This window comes from Aulonocara stuartgranti (assembly GCF_965226115.1).
Source record: "Aulonocara stuartgranti genome assembly, chromosome: 6".
Taxonomy (NCBI): domain Eukaryota; kingdom Metazoa; phylum Chordata; class Actinopteri; order Cichliformes; family Cichlidae; genus Aulonocara; species Aulonocara stuartgranti.
This window is the reverse complement of record NC_138944.1, coordinates 37,970,939-37,993,378: the sequence shown is the minus strand read 5'-3', so window position 1 is coordinate 37,993,378 and position 22,440 is coordinate 37,970,939. Positions and strand designations below refer to the sequence as shown.

The window sequence follows — 22,440 nt, the reverse complement described above, 5'->3', positions numbered from 1 at the left end:
ATAGACAACTTTGTTTCTTTAGCTCTGTCTTTATTGTGGCATGATGTGTTGCATTTCGTGCTCTTCACTTAATCAGATAAGTTCTGTTTAAGTGATTTCTTCATTCAGTGGGTCCTGCAGCAATCAGGCCTATGTGTAGCAAACTAAATTTAACTAGCTTTCCAATAAATAGAAAAAAGCCAGTTATTTCAAAATTTAACGGGGTAATATTTCTCATAATATAAAAAATATCTGTCATATTGTAGCAAATATACAAAAAGAAAGAAAGCATATGCAAAGACATCAGGAAGGGGTAAATACTTTTTCAGTGCACTGTATGTGACCTCACATGTACATGCAAGAATCCTTGATCAAAGCTGTCAGATAAAATGCTTGTAGTGGTGGACGCTAAAGTAACATAGTATAAGTATATTTTCTAAAATTTGGTTTCAGTCCAAAACAGCCGTTTCTTCATCCCGCTCATTACACAAACACAGCTTTACAGTATCATATGATGTGCAGCGCTTCAGATGCTTGAGGTGTGAACACAAACATAACATAAATGGAGATTTATATTTTGTACCATATCAGCACAGAGAGAAGGAAGACTTCACTCGTTACTGCAGTTGCATTTATAGCTGCTCCTCTCATTTCTTTAAACACTTCTTGCTTAAACTGCATCAGGTCGATCACATATGAAAAATTGTGTATTTCATCAAAGATGTTTGAAGATGGTTTCTTCTGTGGTTGGAAAATTAAAGCGAGATCGATATCCGGCTGTCTTCCTTCCTCCGCACACGCCTAATGTGCATGAACAGATTAAATCTCCTCTGGTGCGATCACTGACGACAGCTTTAAGAAAACACATTTAAAATGGTTGTTTTAAAACACACAACAATTTATTAATGAGATCATTCCTTGTGATAGCTGAGCTATTTTCTTTCCCATACGGAAAAGAAATAGTAAAAACTTATATGTGATTACTCATGAAAGTGGCCACTTTCATGTGTAAATCATATAAGGCTTACATGATTTACTCATGAAAGTGGCCACTTTCGCATTACTTTCATACATTGTTTTAGTAAGTATCCAAAACATACAAGTTTCATTATATAATTTTTCAAGGGATCTTATATCTGTTTTCACTCTTATATGCTTTTCATACAAGTTTCACACAAGACAGATACAAACTTTATAAGATTTATATATATCTTTTCCATATGGGTTACCTTCAGCTTTAAATTAAGTTTATTGTGTGAATTTGCAGTAAAAGGGAAACTCAATGTCTCATATCACCCAACTTGAAGTAGATAACAGGAAGTTGGTGAAGTGCAGCTGAATTTAGCCGTTCTGCTAGCAGAAAGCAGCTCAGCTCAAACCCTCTATTTAAGATGTTTGGGACAAAAGCAACCTGCAATTATTTAAATATGTAAATGCTCAGCACTGTTACTAGCTTGCTCAAAAGCAGCAACATGAAGTGGAGAAAGACACCAGAATTTGTAGAAACAATGTTTTTTTATTATTTTGTTTTATTTTATTTAATCTCAGTGAAACATTTCTAATTTTACTCAAATTACAAGAACGACTTGAATGATGGACAAAATCATGCTCCCTCTGATTCACTATAAAGGAAATAAGTTTAAAGATAACAAGAAACTGCTAAACACAGCTGTAATCACAAAACACATGAGCGCAGTTCAGCAGGGCACTGAAAATAACAGTAAATGGTCAAAGCACCAGGACTTTAAGATTAATCAGACCTACCTCCTGCTGTTCTGCAAAGACTCCTATATCCCATATCCACACAAATAAAAAATAATTCTACTCACAATTATGTTAAGTACATTAAAATGGGTTTCAGCAGGACAAATAAAAGGCTTTACACTTGTTTTAGTGTACTACAAACTTAAAGTACCCTTAAAAAAACAAAGAAAAGTAAACGAACATACACAAAATACAGTACAATTCCCTGAAGAGTGCATAGTGCCCAGAGAGATAGCTGCCTTGGGCTTCCTGTTAGCTGTAGTAAGATTTTATTTCAGTAAAGTTAGACTGATTTTTTACTTACAGCTGTACTGTCTGGCAGCTGTTGCCATCAGAATTAAGATCAGTCTGCACTTGTTGTCTTCCTAAAAAACATTAAATATGTACACTGAGGACACACATTCATGTTCATACTCTACTTTTTCCTGACTGTGCTATACAGTGCTGATGAATACTCTGCAGCCTGTTGATCTCTTAATCTGTAAAGGTAAAAACACACTCTCAGAAATATAAAGATAATATGATTTTTTTTAAACAGCTCATAATGCCAGTACCATTCATTAAGAAAAGAAAAAAGCTTAGTGTAATGCCAAAAATAAACAAAAGACACAAATATAACAAAAAAAATGCTGGAAATATTTCCCCAGCGTTTCACAAACTAAGTGTCCTCACCTTTGGGTGCTGTTTAATCTGACCACAGTGTAGTCCACATCTGTTACTTCTTCGTCCTTTTCTTTTCTTCTTTTGGTCTTAATGGGAAGAATGTTGTAGTAGTCGTGCTCTTCTGGCTTCTTTATGAAAGTTACACTGGAATAGCAAAGATCATCCTGCTGCTCCTCTGCTGCTCTACTCTGTGCTGGAGCTGAAGGGCCGCCACGCTCTGGTCGTCCATTTGGTGCAGGGTCAAACATGTAATAATATGCATTTTCCTGAAAAAAAAATAACCATAAAACGTGAAAGGTTATGGTTGGACATCCCTCTCTCCCCTGCCATCTGAGCAAAAGCCTTAATCACTGTCTCCAGGAAAACAGCAGACTTTACTTTTTATGAACTGTTCATGTACATTTTCATATATAAGAGAACTTAAGGTACCCACACACTGTGCAGTGTGGATCTCATAAACCTTGGGTGGATCATGAAGTTTGAAGCATGTAAACTATACAAGGCCGCATCATCAAACGTCCGTACTATAGCAGCCAAATTTAAACTTCCCACTGTGCAGTGTATGACAGCAGTAGGGATGGGTATCGAAAACCGGTTCTTGTTGAGAACCAGTTCCCACTGTTTCAATTCTTTGGAATTTGCCATTTTTGCAAATGATTCCCTTATCGATTCCAGTTTCCCCGAATGACGTCACCACGTTGCGGAGCGTCATTTACCTGGCAGGAAACATGGCGGCTCAAACGCTCAAAAGTTTGGTCATACTTCACGAGAACGGATGACAATATATAAATATCTACTTTGCAAGTATTGCAAGTTGCCCGCAATACTTGCAAAGTAGATATTTCATTTAAGGGTGGAAACACTACAAATATGCAAAAGCATTTGCTCACAAAAAACGCGATGACCTTAAATCAATGTCGTGTTTTTAATTCTGCTCCGGACTCGTGAATCTCAACCCAGCAGCAGCGGTAACGTTTGCACGTCCTCTCCCGTTAATGCAGCAGGTAAATAATCAACTAACAGTGCATATTATGTTAGCACGATCTGCCTTATTACAAAACCTGCCATCACTGTGCATTTAGGTGACCACAATGAGAGAGACAGACAGAGTCTGGCTCAGATGCTGGCAGTTCTCGCAGCAGTCTACCGGTAGCGTCTCCTTTCGGGCCAGGATAGACGAATGTCACCGAGCAGTGACTGAGTTTGTGGTAAAAGGCTGCCGCAGCAGGTGCCCCCGATTTTCGGTAAGTGAATGTGTTTAATTGTAGGCAGGGACATTACTGGATATTCTTGTGTAATTGCTACAGAATAATTTATGTTATACTTTGTTATTGCTACAGAGGAATATTTATTTTATTATTTTACATTTACAATTTTTTTTTCCTGGGGACCCTGTGACACCCCATTGAAGAGCCATAGGCTGTGGATCTCTTAAGATCTCACTGTTGGGTTTGTAAGGCCATGTTACTCCTAAATTTCTATCTTGTTCAAAGAGAAGATATAAAATAAAGTTCTAAGCTAATCGACCTTAGTGTTCTCCTTTTTAAAAAGAATCGTTAAACAGAATCGAAAATGGAATCGGAATCGTGAAAATCTTATCAATACTCATCCCTAGACAGCAGTATGCGACATATACAAAGAGATTCAGTTACATTAAAATTCAGGTACCTGATACCTGACCTCTTCTTCCTTACCTCTGGTTCGTTGTCTGGCCTCTCTCTGGAAGAATTTGTTTTGAAGCACCCTTTTCTTCTGTACAGAAGAATGAATGAACATTTTAATTAATTATTAATTCAATTCAATTTTATTTATATAGCACCAAATCACAGCAAAAGTCACCTCAAGGAGCTTTATTATTATTATTATTATTATTATTATTATTATTATAACTTGAAATCAATAAAGACACATTGATTTTAACAATATAACTGAACTGCTCACCTAATGAATATGATTCCACAGATGATTATAACAGCCAGAAATAGAACAGTGATTGATGCAATTGCAGTTGATTTTTTCCATGAGTCTAGGAAACAGTGACCAAACTGAAAACTTGTTACTGGATTACAAGATTAATGGTCTCATAAGAATGGACATAGAAGATAAAACATATCAGACCAAAGTCTTAATTAATGACACACTTTGAGTATAGTTCTTGCCTAACGGCATACAGCAGTTACAAACTAAAAATACTATAAACTACACTTGGGCCAATTTTAACAACTCCATTGTGTCACTACCTTGATTGTTCCCAATGTCAGGAGAAAAACTGACTGTGCTACGGGTCAGAGTCACTGGACTGTCGTCACCAATCTCACCAGATGGAGTGACTGAATTACCCTCCATTATCTCAGCAGAGGGACTCACTGACATAGAGGGAAGCTTTGGAGCATCTGGAAGGGATGTGGAAATAATTATGACAAAAATTGCAGCAAATTTACATTTGAATTTGGTGTTCAAACAAGTCAATGTGAAGAAATTGTACAAAATCCTATTCTTTAACTTTAAATATCTATACCCATTATAGCAGATTGTAAAGACAGTTTTAATCTTACAAACCTTCTTTTCTCCCCCTGTGACAATGTCAGAGTTTAAACCCCTGTTTCCTGTGTGGTATTATAGGAAAACTGTCTTGACTCACATTTCACTCTGATAAAGATGACTTCAGATGACATTCGGCCCACCTCATGCTCAGCAGTACAGTAATACGCTCCAGAATCAGAGGACCGGATGGACCTGAAGATGATTTGCTTTTTTTGGCTGATTGGTTGTTGTTCCTTGTACCAGGTATATTTAGCTGCTGGGTTAGCATCACTGCTACAGGTCAGAGTCACTGAACTGCCCTCCACTATCTCAGCAGAAGGACTCACTGACACAGTGGGAACCTCTGGAATGTCTAGAACAGAAAATATTAACAGGACATTTAGAAATTAAGAAATTTCCATCACTTTAATTTTAGTCTCTCAAAACCTCAAGTATGGGGAAAGACAAGCCTGTAATTATTGGTCACATTTGTTATTTTCAATATATTAGATTCATGCTTTGCATGAACAGACCATGTTTGCTGGATTTGTCAGTTGTTCCATAAATTGGATGTACACATGACAGTCCATGGACAGACCTTTGTAGACAGTCAGAAGCAGATTCCTGTGCATCTCTGACTATTACACTGCTAATCAGTTCCTCAAAAGTAAAATAAGCAGGATTAACTTCCAAAATGAAAAGAACTTTGATGTTCTCTGATCAGGATCAAACCACTCTTCAGCACAATGACTGTTCTTTTCTGACTTTAACTGAGTGCTTACCTCTAATTCATGAAACTGACTCCACTCACCTTTAAACTGTATGTACAGTATTGTGAATTTTACTGAACATCTTAAACAAAATTTCAGGGAACAAAGAAAGCTGAGGAGCTGAAAATCGTGATCATCGCATAACACAGTGAAGTAAACTTACACACAGGATCTGAGCGATAATCTTCATGTCCTTTGAAAGCACAGGAGATGATGTCTCCAGGATTGAACAGATCTTGATAAGAACTTTGTTCAACCTTAAAATGATTGTTTTTGAACCAGACAAAAGAAAGACGACCAGCTGGACTGCAGCTGCTTTCACACTTCAGCTCTGCCTCAGTCTGAGACTCATGGACTGATATTATTCTGCTCACCTTCACCTGCAGAGCTGAATATGACAACACAGCAGACACAAGACATTAAATACTCAAAACAATAAATACAGCCATTAACACAACAGAGCAACTGAGCTGATTAAATATCCATCAGTGTGTGTTGATCAGTACCTGTGACAGTCAGAGTTGTTCCAGGTAAACTACTCTTCCATTCAAATCTTTGTGTTTTGAATTTGAAGTGATACTCGGCTGAATCACTCTCTGTCAGGTCTCTGATTCTCAGAGTGGAGAGTCCTCTCTGTCTTTCAGTCACCTGAACACGATCTGCATACTGGGAGTCTTCTGTGAGGTCCTCAGATCCACGACCAGAACGGAACCAGGACTTTGATTGGATTGGACTTTCATAACTGTTGTAAGTACAAGAAATGTCCACTGATGATCCTTTGAATGCACAGATTCTTCTGTTACTGTAATTCACTCGTTTGCACCGTTCACCATTGACACCTAAAGAAAAAGATGTATCATTGACAGGAAGAACATGATATTAATAATAACCCAGATTAAAAGTTTTTATTTCGATAAAATCTCAAAGTAAACTTACAAACTAATGGAGAGTGAAAATCCTCAAATCCTTTTAAAGCACATGAGTAGCTGTTTGAAGTGTCATATGGCACGTCATAAGAAGAAGAGCTGGCTCCATTCACTTGTTGTCCATTTTTGTACCAGACATAAGATGAAACATAAGGATTACAGCTGGTGACACAATCCAACTGCCGTCCAGTCGACATACTGACCTGAACATCTTGACCAGTGGACAAGAAACAATAAATAAGATGTCAGTCACTCTCACACTGAGGGAGACAGAATAGGGAATGCATTTCACAGATCTAATAATACTAAAAATTATAGCACTTATATTAAATATAAGTGTGTTGATCAGTACCTGTGACAGTCAGAGTTGTTCCAGGTAAACTACTCCTCCATTCAAAGCTTTGTGTTTTGAATTTGAAGTGATACTCGGCTGAATCACTCTCTGTCAGGTCTCTGATTCTCAGAGTGGAGCGTCCTCTCTCTCTTTCAGTCACCTCAGCACGACCTGCATACTGGGAGTCTTCTCTGAGGTCCTCAGATCCACGACCAGAACGGAACCAGGACTTTGATTGGATTGGACTTTGATAACTGTTGTAAGTAGAAGAAATGTCCACTGATGAGCCTTTGAATGCACAGATGCTTCTGTTACTGTAATTCACTCTGTTGCATGAATCACCTCGGACACCTGAAACATAAAATGATATTTAAGTCAGATTTAGAAAGTAGTTACTGTGAGTTTGACTGTTTTTATTCAGATGTATGTAATGACTCTATGAGATGGTTTTATGTAACTGAAATAAACTCACACACTGAAGGAGAGGAGAAATCTCTTACAGCACAGGAGTAGCTATCTGAAGGCTTTAGATAGTCTCTAAACCAGTACAGGCCTCTAGTAGAAATTTTCTGACCATTTTTGTACCAGATGTAGGATGGACTATCATGTATTTTACAACTGCTCTGACAAGTCAGCGTTGCCCAGTTGGAATTTGATGATCCGTTCACGTGTACCTGAAGAGCTGAATATGTGAAGACAGAGCAAAAATCAGAGTGGAGACTCTGCTCTGCTGTTCTGTTTATCCATTTGCAAACACATACAGTTATATTCATAACAAGTTTGGACAGATGTGTAAACGAAAATTTTACCTGTGGCAGTCAGAGAGACTCCAGGTGAAACAGTAAGATCACCTTTGTTTGTTATGTATCTGAACTTGTACACAGCTGAGTCGCTGTCTCTCAGGTCTCTGATTGTCAGAGTGCAGCTCTTCCAGTGAGAACTGTACGACACTCGACCTGAGCCTTTTTTTAGATCATCAGGGTTATATTCAATACGTTCAGTGAGCCAAATTTTTTTTGACAATTTTAATGGCTGGTTGAAGGAGCAGCCTATGTCCACTGTTGATCCTTTAAAGGCACAGATCTGAGTAGAAGTGTAAGTCACTCCATTATTACTCTGAACCACTGTAACACAGAACACATCAGAATCAAAATCAAATCCTCTAAAGTAATTTACATTTGTTTGCACCTTCCAAAATAAAAATAAATCACTTTAATGCTGTGATAAGGTTCTGGTTAAAGGATTATTATGCACTGGGAAGAGGCAAAAGGAACAATTACTGATGAACTGATCTTCCTCTTCTTCTTCTAAATGGTAACTCTATGCTCTAAAAAGGTTGCAAAGCTGCAAAGCTGTGTAGGTCCATTAGTACAAATAACACAATTTGAAAAATTTGGGTTTATTGCGAACCTTAACATTTTCAATTTGTGACAACCGGAAACAGCTCTGGTATCAGGGTGTAACCGTTGATATAAGTCAAAAATAGAGATACACAATACCTGATAAAGAGAGAAGAAAGAGAACACATCTGCTCGCTGCTGCACTTAAACTCATAGCTGCTCCTCTCATTTCTTAAATCACATCAACATGACAAATACTGTTCACTAGTTAGTCTTCATGAGACGCTGAGGTGAGATGAGATCTCTTCTGTGGTTGGAAAATATAAAAGTCATATTAAACTGTCTTCCTTCCTGGTGTACACGCTCAGTATGGGTAAATAGATGAAAACCTGTAAACTCCCACACTGAAATGAAGAAGTGGTTCTTATACAGTGCAGCACGCAGAATGAACTTCTTAAAAACAAACACAACATATTTGAATCACTTTTTAATTTTACGTTTCTGGTCCAGTTTATTAATGAGATCATATGATCACAAGACCATAAAAATTTTCTATACATCATTAGCTTTAATGTAGGTTTACTTTATGCAAAACTCATCTCGCAGAGAGCTGAGAGCAAATCTTTAACACAAAATGTCTCCTAGATAAAAACAACATAGGGTGAGTCAGCTACAACTACTTGAATGACAGTTAGCAGTCTTTCTGTTAACATGCTGGCTTTAGCTTATCAGGCTTCTGATGATAATACCAGCTTACCTGCATCATGTAATTATCTCTCTAAAAGTCCAAAAACAAAAGCCACCTGCAGTAGATTATATATTTAAATTCTTAGTGCGCTTCATGAATGTTCATTTCTTGCCTTATTGCCACAGTGTTACATTAAAATAAGTATCCATAATGTAACTGAAATTTTAACATGGATGTCAAAATAAATATATCCTGTGTGGGGCCTGAGTGATTCACATACTTGTTAAGAACCCCGCTGTATGTGATTCAGGAATTTATTTTTCAAGACAATAAGAAACCATTAGGTGTAGATTTCAGAGGGGGCAAATATGACATGCCACCACCTAACATTTTGAATACAGAATACGTCCAACATGAAATTCATGTACATGTTAAAATAACCACAGAACCAGCCTTTTCAATCTAAAACAGTGTCACAAACCACCACTATGCACACAATATCAGAATGCAGGGTGGTCTTGTACTTGCTCTTCTACTCTCAGTAGGCAGCCAAGCAATTGTGTATTATCACAAGTTTATGGACCACAAGCAATTACCACACTTTTATCAGATAAAAGAGCCTTAAATATTAGTCCCCGCAAATCTGCCCTTTATTTTGCACTTTCGGATTCTTCGCTGTTTCCACCAGGTCATCCCTGTTTCTGTTTCGCTAGAGTCTGAGGAAAACCATTTTTTAATTTGGATGGATTACATTTATTTTAATCACATGGCCAAAATAATGCATAATAATTCTAAACAATATGGCTGATCAAGTAATAATGTGAGCTTAGAATGTTTTATTATATTAATCAGGTTTTGTTGACTGAGGAGTACAGTGCAGATGATTTCTCTACTCTTCCTTTACTTCTGGTGTAGACAGAAAAAGAGAGAAGATGATATTATTGCCATTAATACAGATTCACATAGTAGAAAAGCTAAAAAGCATTACATAGAAAACACCAGCAGTTTGGATCAGGATATTTAACAGGGTTTCTTCACACTTAATGCTAAGCTCATTTGTCTAAACAGAAGAGAAAAAGGGGGTTTCAACACATGTTCATGTTTTACCACCAAGCAGTGTGGAAACTGAGTTTAAAACAACATGTCGAGTTCTTTTCCTTAACATTAAGTTTTAAGATTGCTTGTTTTTCTTTTCTAGTGAATTAAAAACTAATTTATTGTGAACATATTATAGCATAAGTTGTATCCGTAGGACCTGTTACTTTAACAATATTTATTATTATATAATATAGATTAATTTGTCCACTTTCAAAAACCTACAAGTCTTTTCCTTGTGGATTTAATCCAACAACAAGAAACTGGTTGTTTAATTAAAAAGAATTCATTTATTGGACTACCCAATCATGTCGCTGTGATGTCTGATGTTTTCTTTATTCATTTGTACAAAATAATAAATAAATTATTGTATCACTCATTGTTACTGTGGGACCCAACATACAGACACTGGGTCTCTCAATGATAGAACACACAGACTTTATTCTTGCAGTGATTAACACACACTGCACACCACAGTCATCACTCACACACCCCTGGTCCCAGCGACCTACTGAGGTAGCCTCAGTAGGTCTCAGTTTTCAAAAATACCCGTGTACGTGTGGACGTAGCGTAGCAACAGGTGGCGCTATATTCCTAACCATGTAGAAATGTTGGCTAGTCTAGAAGCCTCGGTGGGAAATAGTAAACAAGGATGGGGCATAGAAGCGGAACAGAGTCGTATGTGTGGCGGGACAGTAACTGTGTATGTAAGAATTTAAACACTGCAGAGAGTACAACTAACAGTAATAGTATTGTAGAAATTCATTTCACCGAAACAATACCGTGGCGCACAGTGTGACGTCAAAAAAGGCACACACCTTTGATGCTGCGTTTTCTCCGTTTTTCTCGTCCACACGTAAATGCAAAAACGAGTTTTCAAAAATATCCACCCTGGCCGGAGTTTTTAAAAATCTCCGTTTTCAGTGACCGAAAACGCCGTTTACGTGTGGACGAAAGGTGCAAACGCATAGAAAAATCTGCGTTTTCAAAAATACCCGGGTACGTGTGGACGTAGCCTGAGACAAAATAGAGGAATCACAATTAGCTGATGACTGGCAGCTGTGTCTCCAAAACCTCTGCTTCACCCATTCACCACACCCACCCACTCTAATTATCAAGTTAAGTTTGCTGTTAGCCAAATTTAGGTTACAAATTTGGTGTGATAGTCATAATTTTAAAAGCATTAACTAACTTTTTGGTCAGTTGGAAGGTTGATCCTAGAACATTTATGACGAAACAGGAACCTTACATGACTGGAACAAAATTTGTTTTTGTTGAACCACACAAAAGAAAACCAGCTGGACTGCAGCTGCTTTCACACTTCAGCTAAAAATAGTTACCCCCAAATCCTTGGGTGGATCGTAAAACTAGTGAATAAATGTTTGGTTTTGATTTAAAGAAAATAATTCTTTGTAAAGAAAATCCTTAGTTAAAGTCTATTAAAATGTTTGTGAACTCTAAAATGTATACTTTAAAATACAATTGTTTATAAAAAAGTGTTAAATGCAAAGAAGACACATTTTGTATATTTAAGAACCACAGTTAAATTAACACAGTTAACCACATAGTAAATGGCTTTACTGAAGTGTATTTTGTTATTGTGTGGATGCATCCACACTATTGAGTTCCTGTTTCTCTTTATTCTTTATTATTATTATTTTTTGTTCCTGTTTCTCTTTATTCTTTATTGTGTGGATGCTTTAAGCATCCACACAAAAAATAATAATAATAAAGAATAAAGAGAAACAGGAACTCAATAGTGTGGATCCACACAATAAGCAAAATTTTTGTGCTATTTTCACCGTTCAAATTTTAAACTATTCTGCTATTTCTGCTAATGTGTGCTATGACTTTTGGTATTTTCTGCTATTATACTTTTTAAAATATTAAGCTTTTTTCCTTTAATTTGTCCCATTGAAATGAATGGGAAACTTCTGCAAACTTCTGCAATTCTGCTAAATTTTGCTTGTTTTTGAAACTTAACTACTTCCTGATACTTTCACCTAGAACAACCATTCAAACTTTAAAATGTTCACAAATTATTGGGCTATTCAGCTATGATTCAGCTTTTTCAAATCTTTTACCGTTTTACTTTTATGCCTCTTAAAGTTTTGAGTTGCAAAATTGTGATTTTTCACAAAATACATGCGTTGTTATGGTTGCTATGCTCTTGGCTTCCAGTGTGACACTGAAGCTTTTGCAGTCTTCTCTTCATGTCCGAAAAACTGTTTGCTACTTGCTCAATTTTCACTCAACTTCCACAAATTATACATCAAAACGTAGGTATTTTTGCTGGCTTTCAGAAAATGGCACTATCATTGTTGTGGGATTTATAGAAATTTCGCAAATCTCCTCAGACCAACACAAGGTCTCAAAACTCTCCATATAAAATCAATGGACAGCTTGTTCTGTAATGAGAGGCATATTCGAATCGTCATATCTCCTTAACGAAGCAAAGTTAAGACATGAGGCTTGTCCCGGTATATCTTCAGACACTCCTGACGCTCACAATTCAAGAATTTCTTTCTCACCTATTACCGTTTTGAAATGAGTTGGACTTGTTTGAGGGTAGGAAATTTGTCCTTCGCTCAGATTTCTTCAGATTTCAAACTGTGGAAATGAACCACTTTTTTCTCTCGTCATAAGTTTTTGTTGGATTTCCACAGAGACCTGAAAATTTCCATGACTGTTCACCAAAGCCTGCTGTCTCTTACGGTGAAAGAATTATATCGATACTCCAAACAGATTTAGAGTTACAAAGCGTTGTTTGAGGGCAAGTCAAGGCAGTTTTTGCTTCGCTCTACTCAGTTATGGTGCATTAGAAGTCAAATATCTTTAATAATTCATATTTTAATGATAAATTGTCAACACTGGAAGATTCCCCCATCTCTTCTGAACAAAACGGTGTAAGAATGACCACTCTAGCCCCTACGGTTAGGAAATTATGGTCATTTGTTTCAGGGAAGTCGTCACTATGAGAAATAGACTGCAATAATCCTGTGCCTCTCTGTGCCGCGTGTGTAAAAAGATGCACCTTTTTTGGCGGGAAAACGTAAACAGCCACTCTGATTGGTGGATTCAAATTTAGCAGCTCCAAGGCTGACCTAGAAACTTGCTTCTCTCTCCCTGTGTGTGTGTGTGTGTGTGTGTGTGTGTGTGTGTGTGTGTGTGTGTGTGTGTGTGTTTAGTGGGAGAGAGAGAACCCTACCCATATTTGGCAGCATGTCATTGTAGGATTTAAATTGAACATAGTTAGACTGGTTAACTGGATTAGAGCCTGTGTTTGTGTGTCCCTCTGTGCATTTGTGTTTCAATAAGTTATTACTATTCTGCTAAATCATAGTATTTCTGGTACTTTTCGGTACTTGTGCTAAATACAGTATTTCTGCTAAATCATACTATTTCTGCTTTTCATAAGATTTGTGCCTAACATAGTATTTCTGCTAAATTATACTATTTTTGCTTTTTATACTATTTGTGCCTAATATAGTATTTCTGCTTTTTATAGGATTTGTGCTTAATATAGTATTTCTGCTAAATTATAGTATTTCTGCTTTTTATAGTATTTGTGCTAAAACATAGTATTTCTACTAAATGTAGTATTTATGCTTAATCATAGTATTTCTATTTATTTCTGTCAGGTCCCCAGGCAGCCAATCCTCTGTGAGGACTGAGACATTCAAATTTTCAAATCAGGGCCTGCACGGCTTCCCAGCCAATCATATATGTGTCCTGAGGCATTCAAATTTGCATATTGGGGCCTTCATGGCTTCTAAGCCAGCCAATCATATCAGGGCTGAGGAATTCAAATCTACAAATCAGGGCCTGCACGGCTTCCCAGCCAGCCAATCATATATGTGGCCTCAGGCATTCAAATTTGCATATTGGGGAATTCGTGGCTTCTAAGTCAATAAGTCATCCATGTCATATATCTCTAAAAATTCATATTTTAATGATAAATTGTCAACACTTGAAGATTCCCCAATCACTTCTGAACAAAACGGTGTAAGAATGACCGCTCTAGCCCCTACAGTTAGGAAATTATGGTCATTTGTTTGAGGGGAGTTGTCACTATGAGAAATAGGGCCTGTTCTTCGTACCGCGCTAAGTGAGTTAGCTGGATTAGATTGTTGACGATTTCGCGTGATCCTGGATCGTTCGGTTCCCCGAAGCCCATCCGGGACTTGCTGTCATAGCAACAGAGCCGTAAGCGTAAACCTGCTGGGGAGCAGGTTTACTTTATGTAAACAGGATTAGATCGCGGCCACGAAGGTATGTCCGCGTCATTCATACGAAAGCAACAGCGATATTCCACCACTGTTTCACCATAAATAAATAACATCAATGTAACTAAAGATAATGCAGCACTTGATCCTTTTATTGATTTCACACAGATACATACAGGTCATTTCCTAAAAAAGGGAAATGTACTATTAACATTCTATTACATGTATGTGATTATTACAGATGTAATTCATATTTCAGAGTAGCAATTGTAAATTACTTCGTGTAATCAAGATGAGAGACCACGGCTATAAAAGCGAAGGTGGATTTGGGAAGCCTGTCGCAGTCATATCCTGTCCGTTTATGCGAGCAACCCATTGCGGAAGGTGCAAGATTGATAAGGAGAGTCCTCAGAATTCAGCGCATATTGCGGGACAGACAGGATCCTTTAGCTCAGCGCGACAGTGTGCTCATAGAGAGATATCGATTTTCCCGTGAGGGTATTATTCACTTAACCAACTTGTTGACGAGGGGGTGCAGGACCACCACCTGTCTTTTTTTGCTCTGCCCTTTTCTTGGTTGCTGTTATGAACAAACAAACAGAGTATTCCAGGGTCTCTTTCCAAGAGACGACAAGCAATATAAGTGATAAATATTACCATTCTGTAGAATATTCTTATATTTCACTTTTACTTGTTCCCATGTTCTAGTGGGTCCTGTTGTGGCTCTAATGTGAAAGGGGATATAATATAACATATTATTATATAATATAATGTAATATAATATTGGATAATATGGTGTGATATGATAAATCTACCCTACCGCCTACTGGTGTTGGCCAGAGGGGCCGATGGCGCAATATGGCAGCCTGGCTTCTGTCAGTCTGCCCCAGGGCAGCTGTGGCTACAACCGTAGCTGCCTCCACCAGTGTGTGAATGTGAGAGTGAATGAATAGTGGCATTGTAAAGCGCTTTGGGTGCCTTGAAAAGCGCTATATAAATCCAATCCATTATTATTATTATTATTGAATTACTTACGAGTTTGATTTGTCAGCAACTTTCTGCCAGCCCTCTCTCCTTGCTTTTGCAGCCTTTGCAGTGTTCCCTTGCGTTTTAATTAAACTCTGAAACTCCTGAAATCCCTCACTCAAGAGTTCTTGCTCTGCTGCCGAAAAATACCGAGCGCGCTCCTTCGACATTTTCGCCGACCAATCAAAGGGTTGCCGATCAATGTTTCTACTATCGATGCGTAGCCCCTGTTGGGCCATCCAGTGATCTCACATTACTTCATCCAGCTATACTAATCGTCAACAACAGGTGTGTTCGGGGAACCGGAATAGCGAGCTCAGAGTTAGCGCGATGATTTGGTCTTGGATGTTTCATTTGATCTTGGATGTAGTAAGCGACGTACGAAGCACAGGGCCATAGACTGCAATAATCCTGTGTCTCTCTGTGCTGCGTGTGTAAACAGAAGCACCTGTTTTGGCGGGAAAAAGTACACAGCCACTCTGATTGGTGGATTCAAATTCAGCAGCTCTCTCCCTCTGTGTGTGTGTGTGTGTGTGTGTGTGTGTGTGTGTGTGTGTGTGTGTGTGAGACAGAGAGAGAGAGAGAGAGAGAGAGAAAGCCTTTTAATGGGATGATCTCATTGTAAGATTCAAATTCAATATATTTAGACTGGGTGACTGAATTGGATCTTGTGTGTGTGTCTCTCTGTGCATGTGTGTTTCCTCATGTGTACATATTTGTAATTTTGTGGCTTTCATAAATTTTTTTGCAGATTTTTGTCGTTTAACAAGTATATTTGAGGGACCCTCAGCATGTTCAGCATTTTTTCAGCTGTCCATTTTGCTTTTCCAATTTTTCTGTTTAACTTATTACTATTGTGCTAAATCATACTATTTCTGCTATTTTATAAGATTTGTGCTTAATATACTATTTCTGCTTTTATAGGATTTGTGCTTAATATAGTATTTCTGCTTTTTATAAGATTTGTGCTTAATATAGTATTTCTGCTAAATGTAGTATTTATGCTTAATCATACTATTTCTGCTTTTTATAGGATTTGTGCTTAATATAGTATTTCTGCTAAATTTAGTATTTCTGATTAATTATAGTTTTTCTACTAAATCATAGTACAGTATTTCTGCTTTTTATAGGATTTGTGCTAAAACAAAGTATTTCTACTAAATGTAGTATTTATGCTTAATCATACCATTTCTGCTTTTTATAGGATTTGTGCTTAATATAGTATTTCTGCTAAATTATAGTATTTCTGCCAAATTATAATATTTGTGCTAAAACATAGTCTTAATTTAAAATTACAATATTCATAGTTCATCACAGTGTCTCTGGTAAATCACAATATTTCTGCTCTGTTGTACTATTTTTCTAAATCATAGTGTTTCTGTAATGTTTAAGTATTTTTGGCTAAATATATTCTTTCTGTTATCTTATACTATTTCTCCTAAATTCTTGTATTTTTGAGAAGTTATCATGTTTCTGGTAAGTTACAATATTTCTGCTAAATTCTGCTATGCTATTGTATTTCTGCCAAGTATTATGTTTCCTCTAAGATATTGCAGTTCTGCTAAGTTATTCCATTTTAGCAAACTTCTTTTGCTTCTGCAAAGTTTTTACAATTTCTGCAACTTTTCAGCTTTTTCAGCTACTTTTTGCATACAGCTTCAGCTTTAAGCATCCACACTGCATTTTCGCAGGAAATGCAAATTTTTCTAGTTATTCTTAGGACTTCCGTACACTTTTCGCCGTAGAACTACTTCCACAATTTTCAGCCGATTTTCACCGTTCAAATTTTAAACTATTCTGCTATTTTTGCTCTTTCCGGCTATGACTTTTGCTATTTTTTGCTATTATACTTTTTAAAATATTAAGCTTTTTTCCTTTAATTTGTCCCATTGAAATGAATGGGAAACTTCAGCAATTCTGCTAAAATTTGCTTGTTTTTGAAACTTAACTACTTCCTCATACTTTCACCTAGAACAACCATTCAAATTTTAAAATGTTCACAAATTATTGGGCTATTCAGGTATGATTCAGCTTTTTCAAATCTTTTACTGTTTTACTTTTATGCCTCTTAAAGTTTTGAGTTGCAAAATTGTGATTTTTCACAAAATACATGTGTTGTTATGGTTGCTATGCTCTTGGCTTCCAGTGTGCCACTGAAGGTTTTGCAATTTTCACTTCATGTCCGAACAACTTCCTGCTACTTGCTCAATTTTCACTCAACTTCCACAAATTATACATCAAAACGTAGGTATTTTTGCTGGCTTTCAGAAAATGTCACCATCATTGTTGTGGGATTTATAGAATTTTGGCAAATCTCCTCAGACTAACACAAGGTCAGAAAACTCTCCATATAAAGTCAATGGAGAGTTTGTTCAAAATCACCGCTGCATTTCTGTAATGAGAGGCATATTCGAATCGTCATATCTCCTTAACGAAGCAAAGTTAAGACATGAGGCTTGTCCCGGTATATCTTCAGACACTCGTGACGCTCACAATTCAAGAATTTCTTTCTCACCTATTACCGTTCTGAAATGAGTTGGACTTGTTTGAGGGTAGGAAATTTGTCCTTCGCTCAGATTTCTTCAGATTTCAAACTGTGGAAATGAACCACTTTTTTCTCTCATCATAACTTTTTGTTGGATTTCCACAGAGACCTGAAAATTTCCATGATCGTTCACCAAAGCCTGCTGTCTCTTACGGTGAAAGAATGATATCGATACTCCAAATAGATTTAGAGTTAGAAAGCGTTGTTTGAGGGCAAGTCAAGGCAGTTTTTGCTTCGCTCTACTCAGTTATGATGCATTACAAGTCAAATATCTTTAATAATTCATATTTTAATGATAAATTGTTAACACTGGAAGATTCCCCCATCTCTTCTGAACAAAACGGTGTAAGAATGACCGCTCTAGCCCCTACGGTTAGGAAATTATGGTCATTTGTTTGAGGGGAGTCCTCACTATGAGAAATAGGCTGCAATAATCCTGTGCCTCTCTGTGCTGCGTGTGTAAAAAGATGCACCTGTTTTGGCGGGAAAACGTAAACAGCCACTCTGATTGGTGGATTTAAATTCGGCAGATCTCTCCCTCTGTGTGTGTGTGTGTGTGTGTGTGTGTGTGTGTGTGTGTGTGTGTGTGTGTGTGTGTGTGTGTTTAGTGGGAGAGAGAGGACCCTGCCCTTATTTGGCAGCATGTCATTGTAGGATTTAAATTGAATATAGTTAGACTGGTTGACTGGATTAGAGCCTGTGTTTGTGTGTCCCTCTGTGCATTTGTGTTTCAATATGCCTCCATATTTGTCATTTTGTAAGTTATTACTATTCTGCTAAATCATAGTATTTCTGCTTTTCATAGGATTTGTGCCTAATATAGTATTTCTGCTAAATTATAGTATTTCTGCTTTTTATACTATTTGTGCTAAAACATAGTATTTCTACTAAATGTAGTATTTATGCTTAATCATACTATTTCTGCTTTTTATAGGATTTGTGCCTAATATAGTATTTCTGCTTTTTATAGGATTTGTGCTTAATATAGTATTTCTGCTAAATTATAGTATTTCTGCTTTTTATACTATTTGTGCTAAAACATAGTATTTCTACTAAATGTAGTACTTATGCTTAATCATACGATTTCTGCTTTTTATAGGATTTGTGCCTAATATAGTATTTCTGCTTTTTATAGGATTTGTGCTTAATATAGTATTTCTGCTAAATTATAGTATTTCTGCTTTTTATACTATTTGTGCTAAAACATAGTATTTCTACTAAATGTAGTACTTATGCTTAATCATACGATTTCTGCTTTTTATAGGATTTGTGCCTAATATAGTATTTCTGCTTTTTATAGGATTTGTGCTTAATATAGTATTTCTGCTAAATTATAGTATTTCTGCTTTTTATAGTATTTGTGCTAAAACATAGTATTTCTACTAAATGTAGTATTTATGCTTAATCATAGTATTTCTATATATTTCTGCCAGGTCCCCAGGCAGCCAATCCTCTGTGAGGACTGAGGCATTCAAATTTTCAAATCAGGGCCTGCACGGCTTCCCAGCCAATCATATATGTGTCCTGAGGCATTCAAATTTGCATATTGGGGCCTTCATGGCTTCTAAGCCAGCCAATCATATCAGGGCTGAGGAATTCAAATCCACAAATCAGGGCCTGCACGGCTTCCCAGCCAGCCAATCATATATGTGGCCTCAGGCATTCAAATTTGCATATTGGGGAATTCGTGGCTTCTAAGTCAATAAGTCATCCATGTCATATATCTCTAAAAATTCATATTTTAATGATAAATTGTCAACACTTGAAGATTCCCCAATCACTTCTGAACAAAACGGTGTAAGAATGACTGCTCTAGCCCCTACAGTTAGGAAATTATGGTCATTTGTTTGAGGGGAGTCCTCACTATGAGAAATAGACTGCAATAATCCTGTGTCGCTCTGTGCTGCGTGTGTAAACAGAAGCACCTGTTTTGGCGGGAAAAAGTACACAGCCACTCTGATTGGTGGATTCAAATTCAGCAGCTCCCAGGCTGACCTAGAAACTTACTTCTCTCTCCCTGTGTGTGTGTGTGTGTGTGTGTGTGTGTGTGTGTGTGTGTTTAGTGGGAGAGAGAGGACCCTGCCCTTATTTGGCAGCATGTCATTGTAGGATTTAAATTGAATATAGTTAGACTGGTTGACTGGATTAGAGCCTGTGTTTGTGTGTCCCTCTGTGCATTTGTGTTTCAATATGCCTCCATATTTGTCATTTTGTAAGTTATTACTATTCTGCTAAATCATAGTATTTCTGCTTTTCATAGGATTTGTGCCTAATATAGTATTTCTGCTAAATTATAGTATTTCTGCTTTTTATACTATTTGTGCTAAAACATAGTATTTCTACTAAATGTAGTATTTATGCTTAATCATACTATTTCTGCTTTTTATAGGATTTGTGCCTAATATAGTATTTCTGCTTTTTATAGGATTTGTGCTTAATATAGTATTTCTGCTAAATTATAGTATTTCTGCTTTTTATACTATTTGTGCTAAAACATAGTATTTCTACTAAATGTAGTACTTATGCTTAATCATACGATTTCTGCTTTTTATAGGATTTGTGCCTAATATAGTATTTCTGCTTTTTATAGGATTTGTGCTTAATATAGTATTTCTGCTAAATTATAGTATTTCTGCTTTTTATACTATTTGTGCTAAAACATAGTATTTCTACTAAATGTAGTACTTATGCTTAATCATACGATTTCTGCTTTTTATAGGATTTGTGCCTAATATAGTATTTCTGCTTTTTATAGGATTTGTGCTTAATATAGTATTTCTGCTAAATTATAGTATTTCTGCTTTTTATAGTATTTGTGCTAAAACATAGTATTTCTACTAAATGTAGTATTTATGCTTAATCATAGTATTTCTATATATTTCTGCCAGGTCCCCAGGCAGCCAATCCTCTGTGAGGACTGAGGCATTCAAATTTTCAAATCAGGGCCTGCACGGCTTCCCAGCCAATCATATATGTGTCCTGAGGCATTCAAATTTGCATATTGGGGCCTTCATGGCTTCTAAGCCAGCCAATCATATCAGGGCTGAGGAATTCAAATCCACAAATCAGGGCCTGCACGGCTTCCCAGCCAGCCAATCATATATGTGGCCTCAGGCATTCAAATTTGCATATTGGGGAATTCGTGGCTTCTAAGTCAATAAGTCATCCATGTCATATATCTCTAAAAATTCATATTTTAATGATAAATTGTCAACACTTGAAGATTCCCCAATCACTTCTGAACAAAACGGTGTAAGAATGACTGCTCTAGCCCCTACAGTTAGGAAATTATGGTCATTTGTTTGAGGGGAGTCCTCACTATGAGAAATAGACTGCAATAATCCTGTGTCGCTCTGTGCTGCGTGTGTAAACAGAAGCACCTGTTTTGGCGGGAAAAAGTACACAGCCACTCTGATTGGTGGATTCAAATTCAGCAGCTCCCAGGCTGACCTAGAAACTTACTTCTCTCTCCCTGTGTGTGTGTGTGTGTGTGTGTGTGTGTGTGTGTGTGTGTGTTTAGTGGGAGAGAGAGGACCCTGCCCTTATTTGGCAGCATGTCATTGTAGGATTTAAATTGAATATAGTTAGACTGGTTGACTGGATTAGAGCCTGTGTTTGTGTGTCCCTCTGTGCATTTGTGTTTCAATATGCATCCATATTTGTAATTTTGTAAGTTATTACTATTCTAATAAATCATAGTATTTCTGGTACTTTTCGGTACTTGTGCTAAATACAGTATTTCTGCTAAATCATACTATTTCTGCTTTTCATAAGATTTGTGCCTAATATAGTATTTCTGCTAAATTATAGTATTTATTCTTTTTATAGGATTTGTGCCTAACATAGTATTTCTGCTAAATTATAGTATTTCTGCTTTTTATACTATTTGTGCCTAATATAGTATTTCTGCTTTTTATAGGATTTGTGCCTAATATAGTATTTCTGCTTTTTATAGGATTTGTACCTAATATAGTATTTCTGCTTTTTATAGGATTTGTGCTTAATATAGTATTTCTGCTAAATTATTGTATTTCTGCTTTTTATAGGATTTGTGCTAAAACATAGTATTTCTACTAAATGTAGTATTTATGCTTAATCATAGTATTTCTATATATTTCTGCCAGGTCCCCAGGCAGCCAATCCTCTGTGAGGACTGAGACATTCAAATTTTCAAATCAGGGCCTGCACGGCTTCCCAGCCAATCATATATGTGTCCTGAGGCATTCAAATTTGCATATTGGGGCCTTCATGGCTTCTAAGCCAGCCAATCATATCAGGGCTGAGGAATTCAAATCCACAAATCAGGGCCTGCACGGCTTCCCAGCCAGCCAATCATATATGTGGCCTCAGCCATTCAAATTTGCATATTGGGGAATTCGTGGCTTCTAAGTCAATAAGTCATCCATGTCATATATCTCTAAAAATTCATATTTTAATGATAAATTGTCAACACTTGAAGATTCCCCAATCACTTCTGAACAAAACGGTGTAAGAATGACCGCTCTAGCCCCTACAGTTAGGAAATTATGGTCATTTGTTTGAGGGGAGTCCTCACTATGAG

At 36.9% G+C, this 22,440-nt stretch overlaps 2 protein-coding genes across 2 annotated transcripts in view; one reads left to right on the top strand and one right to left on the bottom strand.

The window, feature by feature from the left end:
- Positions 1-22,440, top strand: part of LOC309708567 (uncharacterized protein) — a 243,165-nt gene that overhangs the window by 46,348 nt on the left and 174,377 nt on the right. The gene's annotated exons all lie outside the window — the stretch shown is intronic.
- On the bottom strand, positions 913-10,529 carry LOC309708551 (uncharacterized protein). The gene is made up of 14 exons (XM_082536676.1): positions 9,057-10,529; positions 8,459-8,606; positions 7,769-8,083; positions 7,432-7,641; positions 6,978-7,310; positions 6,636-6,836; positions 6,206-6,538; positions 5,863-6,087; positions 5,048-5,302; positions 4,647-4,799; positions 4,348-4,432; positions 4,101-4,158; positions 2,416-2,672; positions 913-2,222 (listed from the first exon to the last, which is right to left on the bottom strand). Exons 2-14 carry the CDS (start codon positions 8,526-8,528, stop codon positions 2,159-2,161), a joined length of 2,559 nt encoding a protein of 852 aa, XP_082392802.1. The 5' UTR covers positions 8,529-8,606; positions 9,057-10,529; the 3' UTR covers positions 913-2,158.

Coding starts and splice junctions, on each gene's coding strand:
- LOC309708551 (XM_082536676.1), bottom strand. CDS start 8,528: ATGAGAGGAGCAGCTATGAGTTTAAGTGCAGCAGCGAGCAGATGTGTT. Junction 7,642..7,768: donor AGTCTCTCTGACTGCCACAG/GTAAAATTTTCG, acceptor TCACATATTCAG/CTCTTCAGGTACACGTGAAC. Junction 4,433..4,646: donor TGACATTGGGAACAATCAAG/GTAGTGACACAA, acceptor ACTGTTTCCTAG/ACTCATGGAAAAAATCAACT.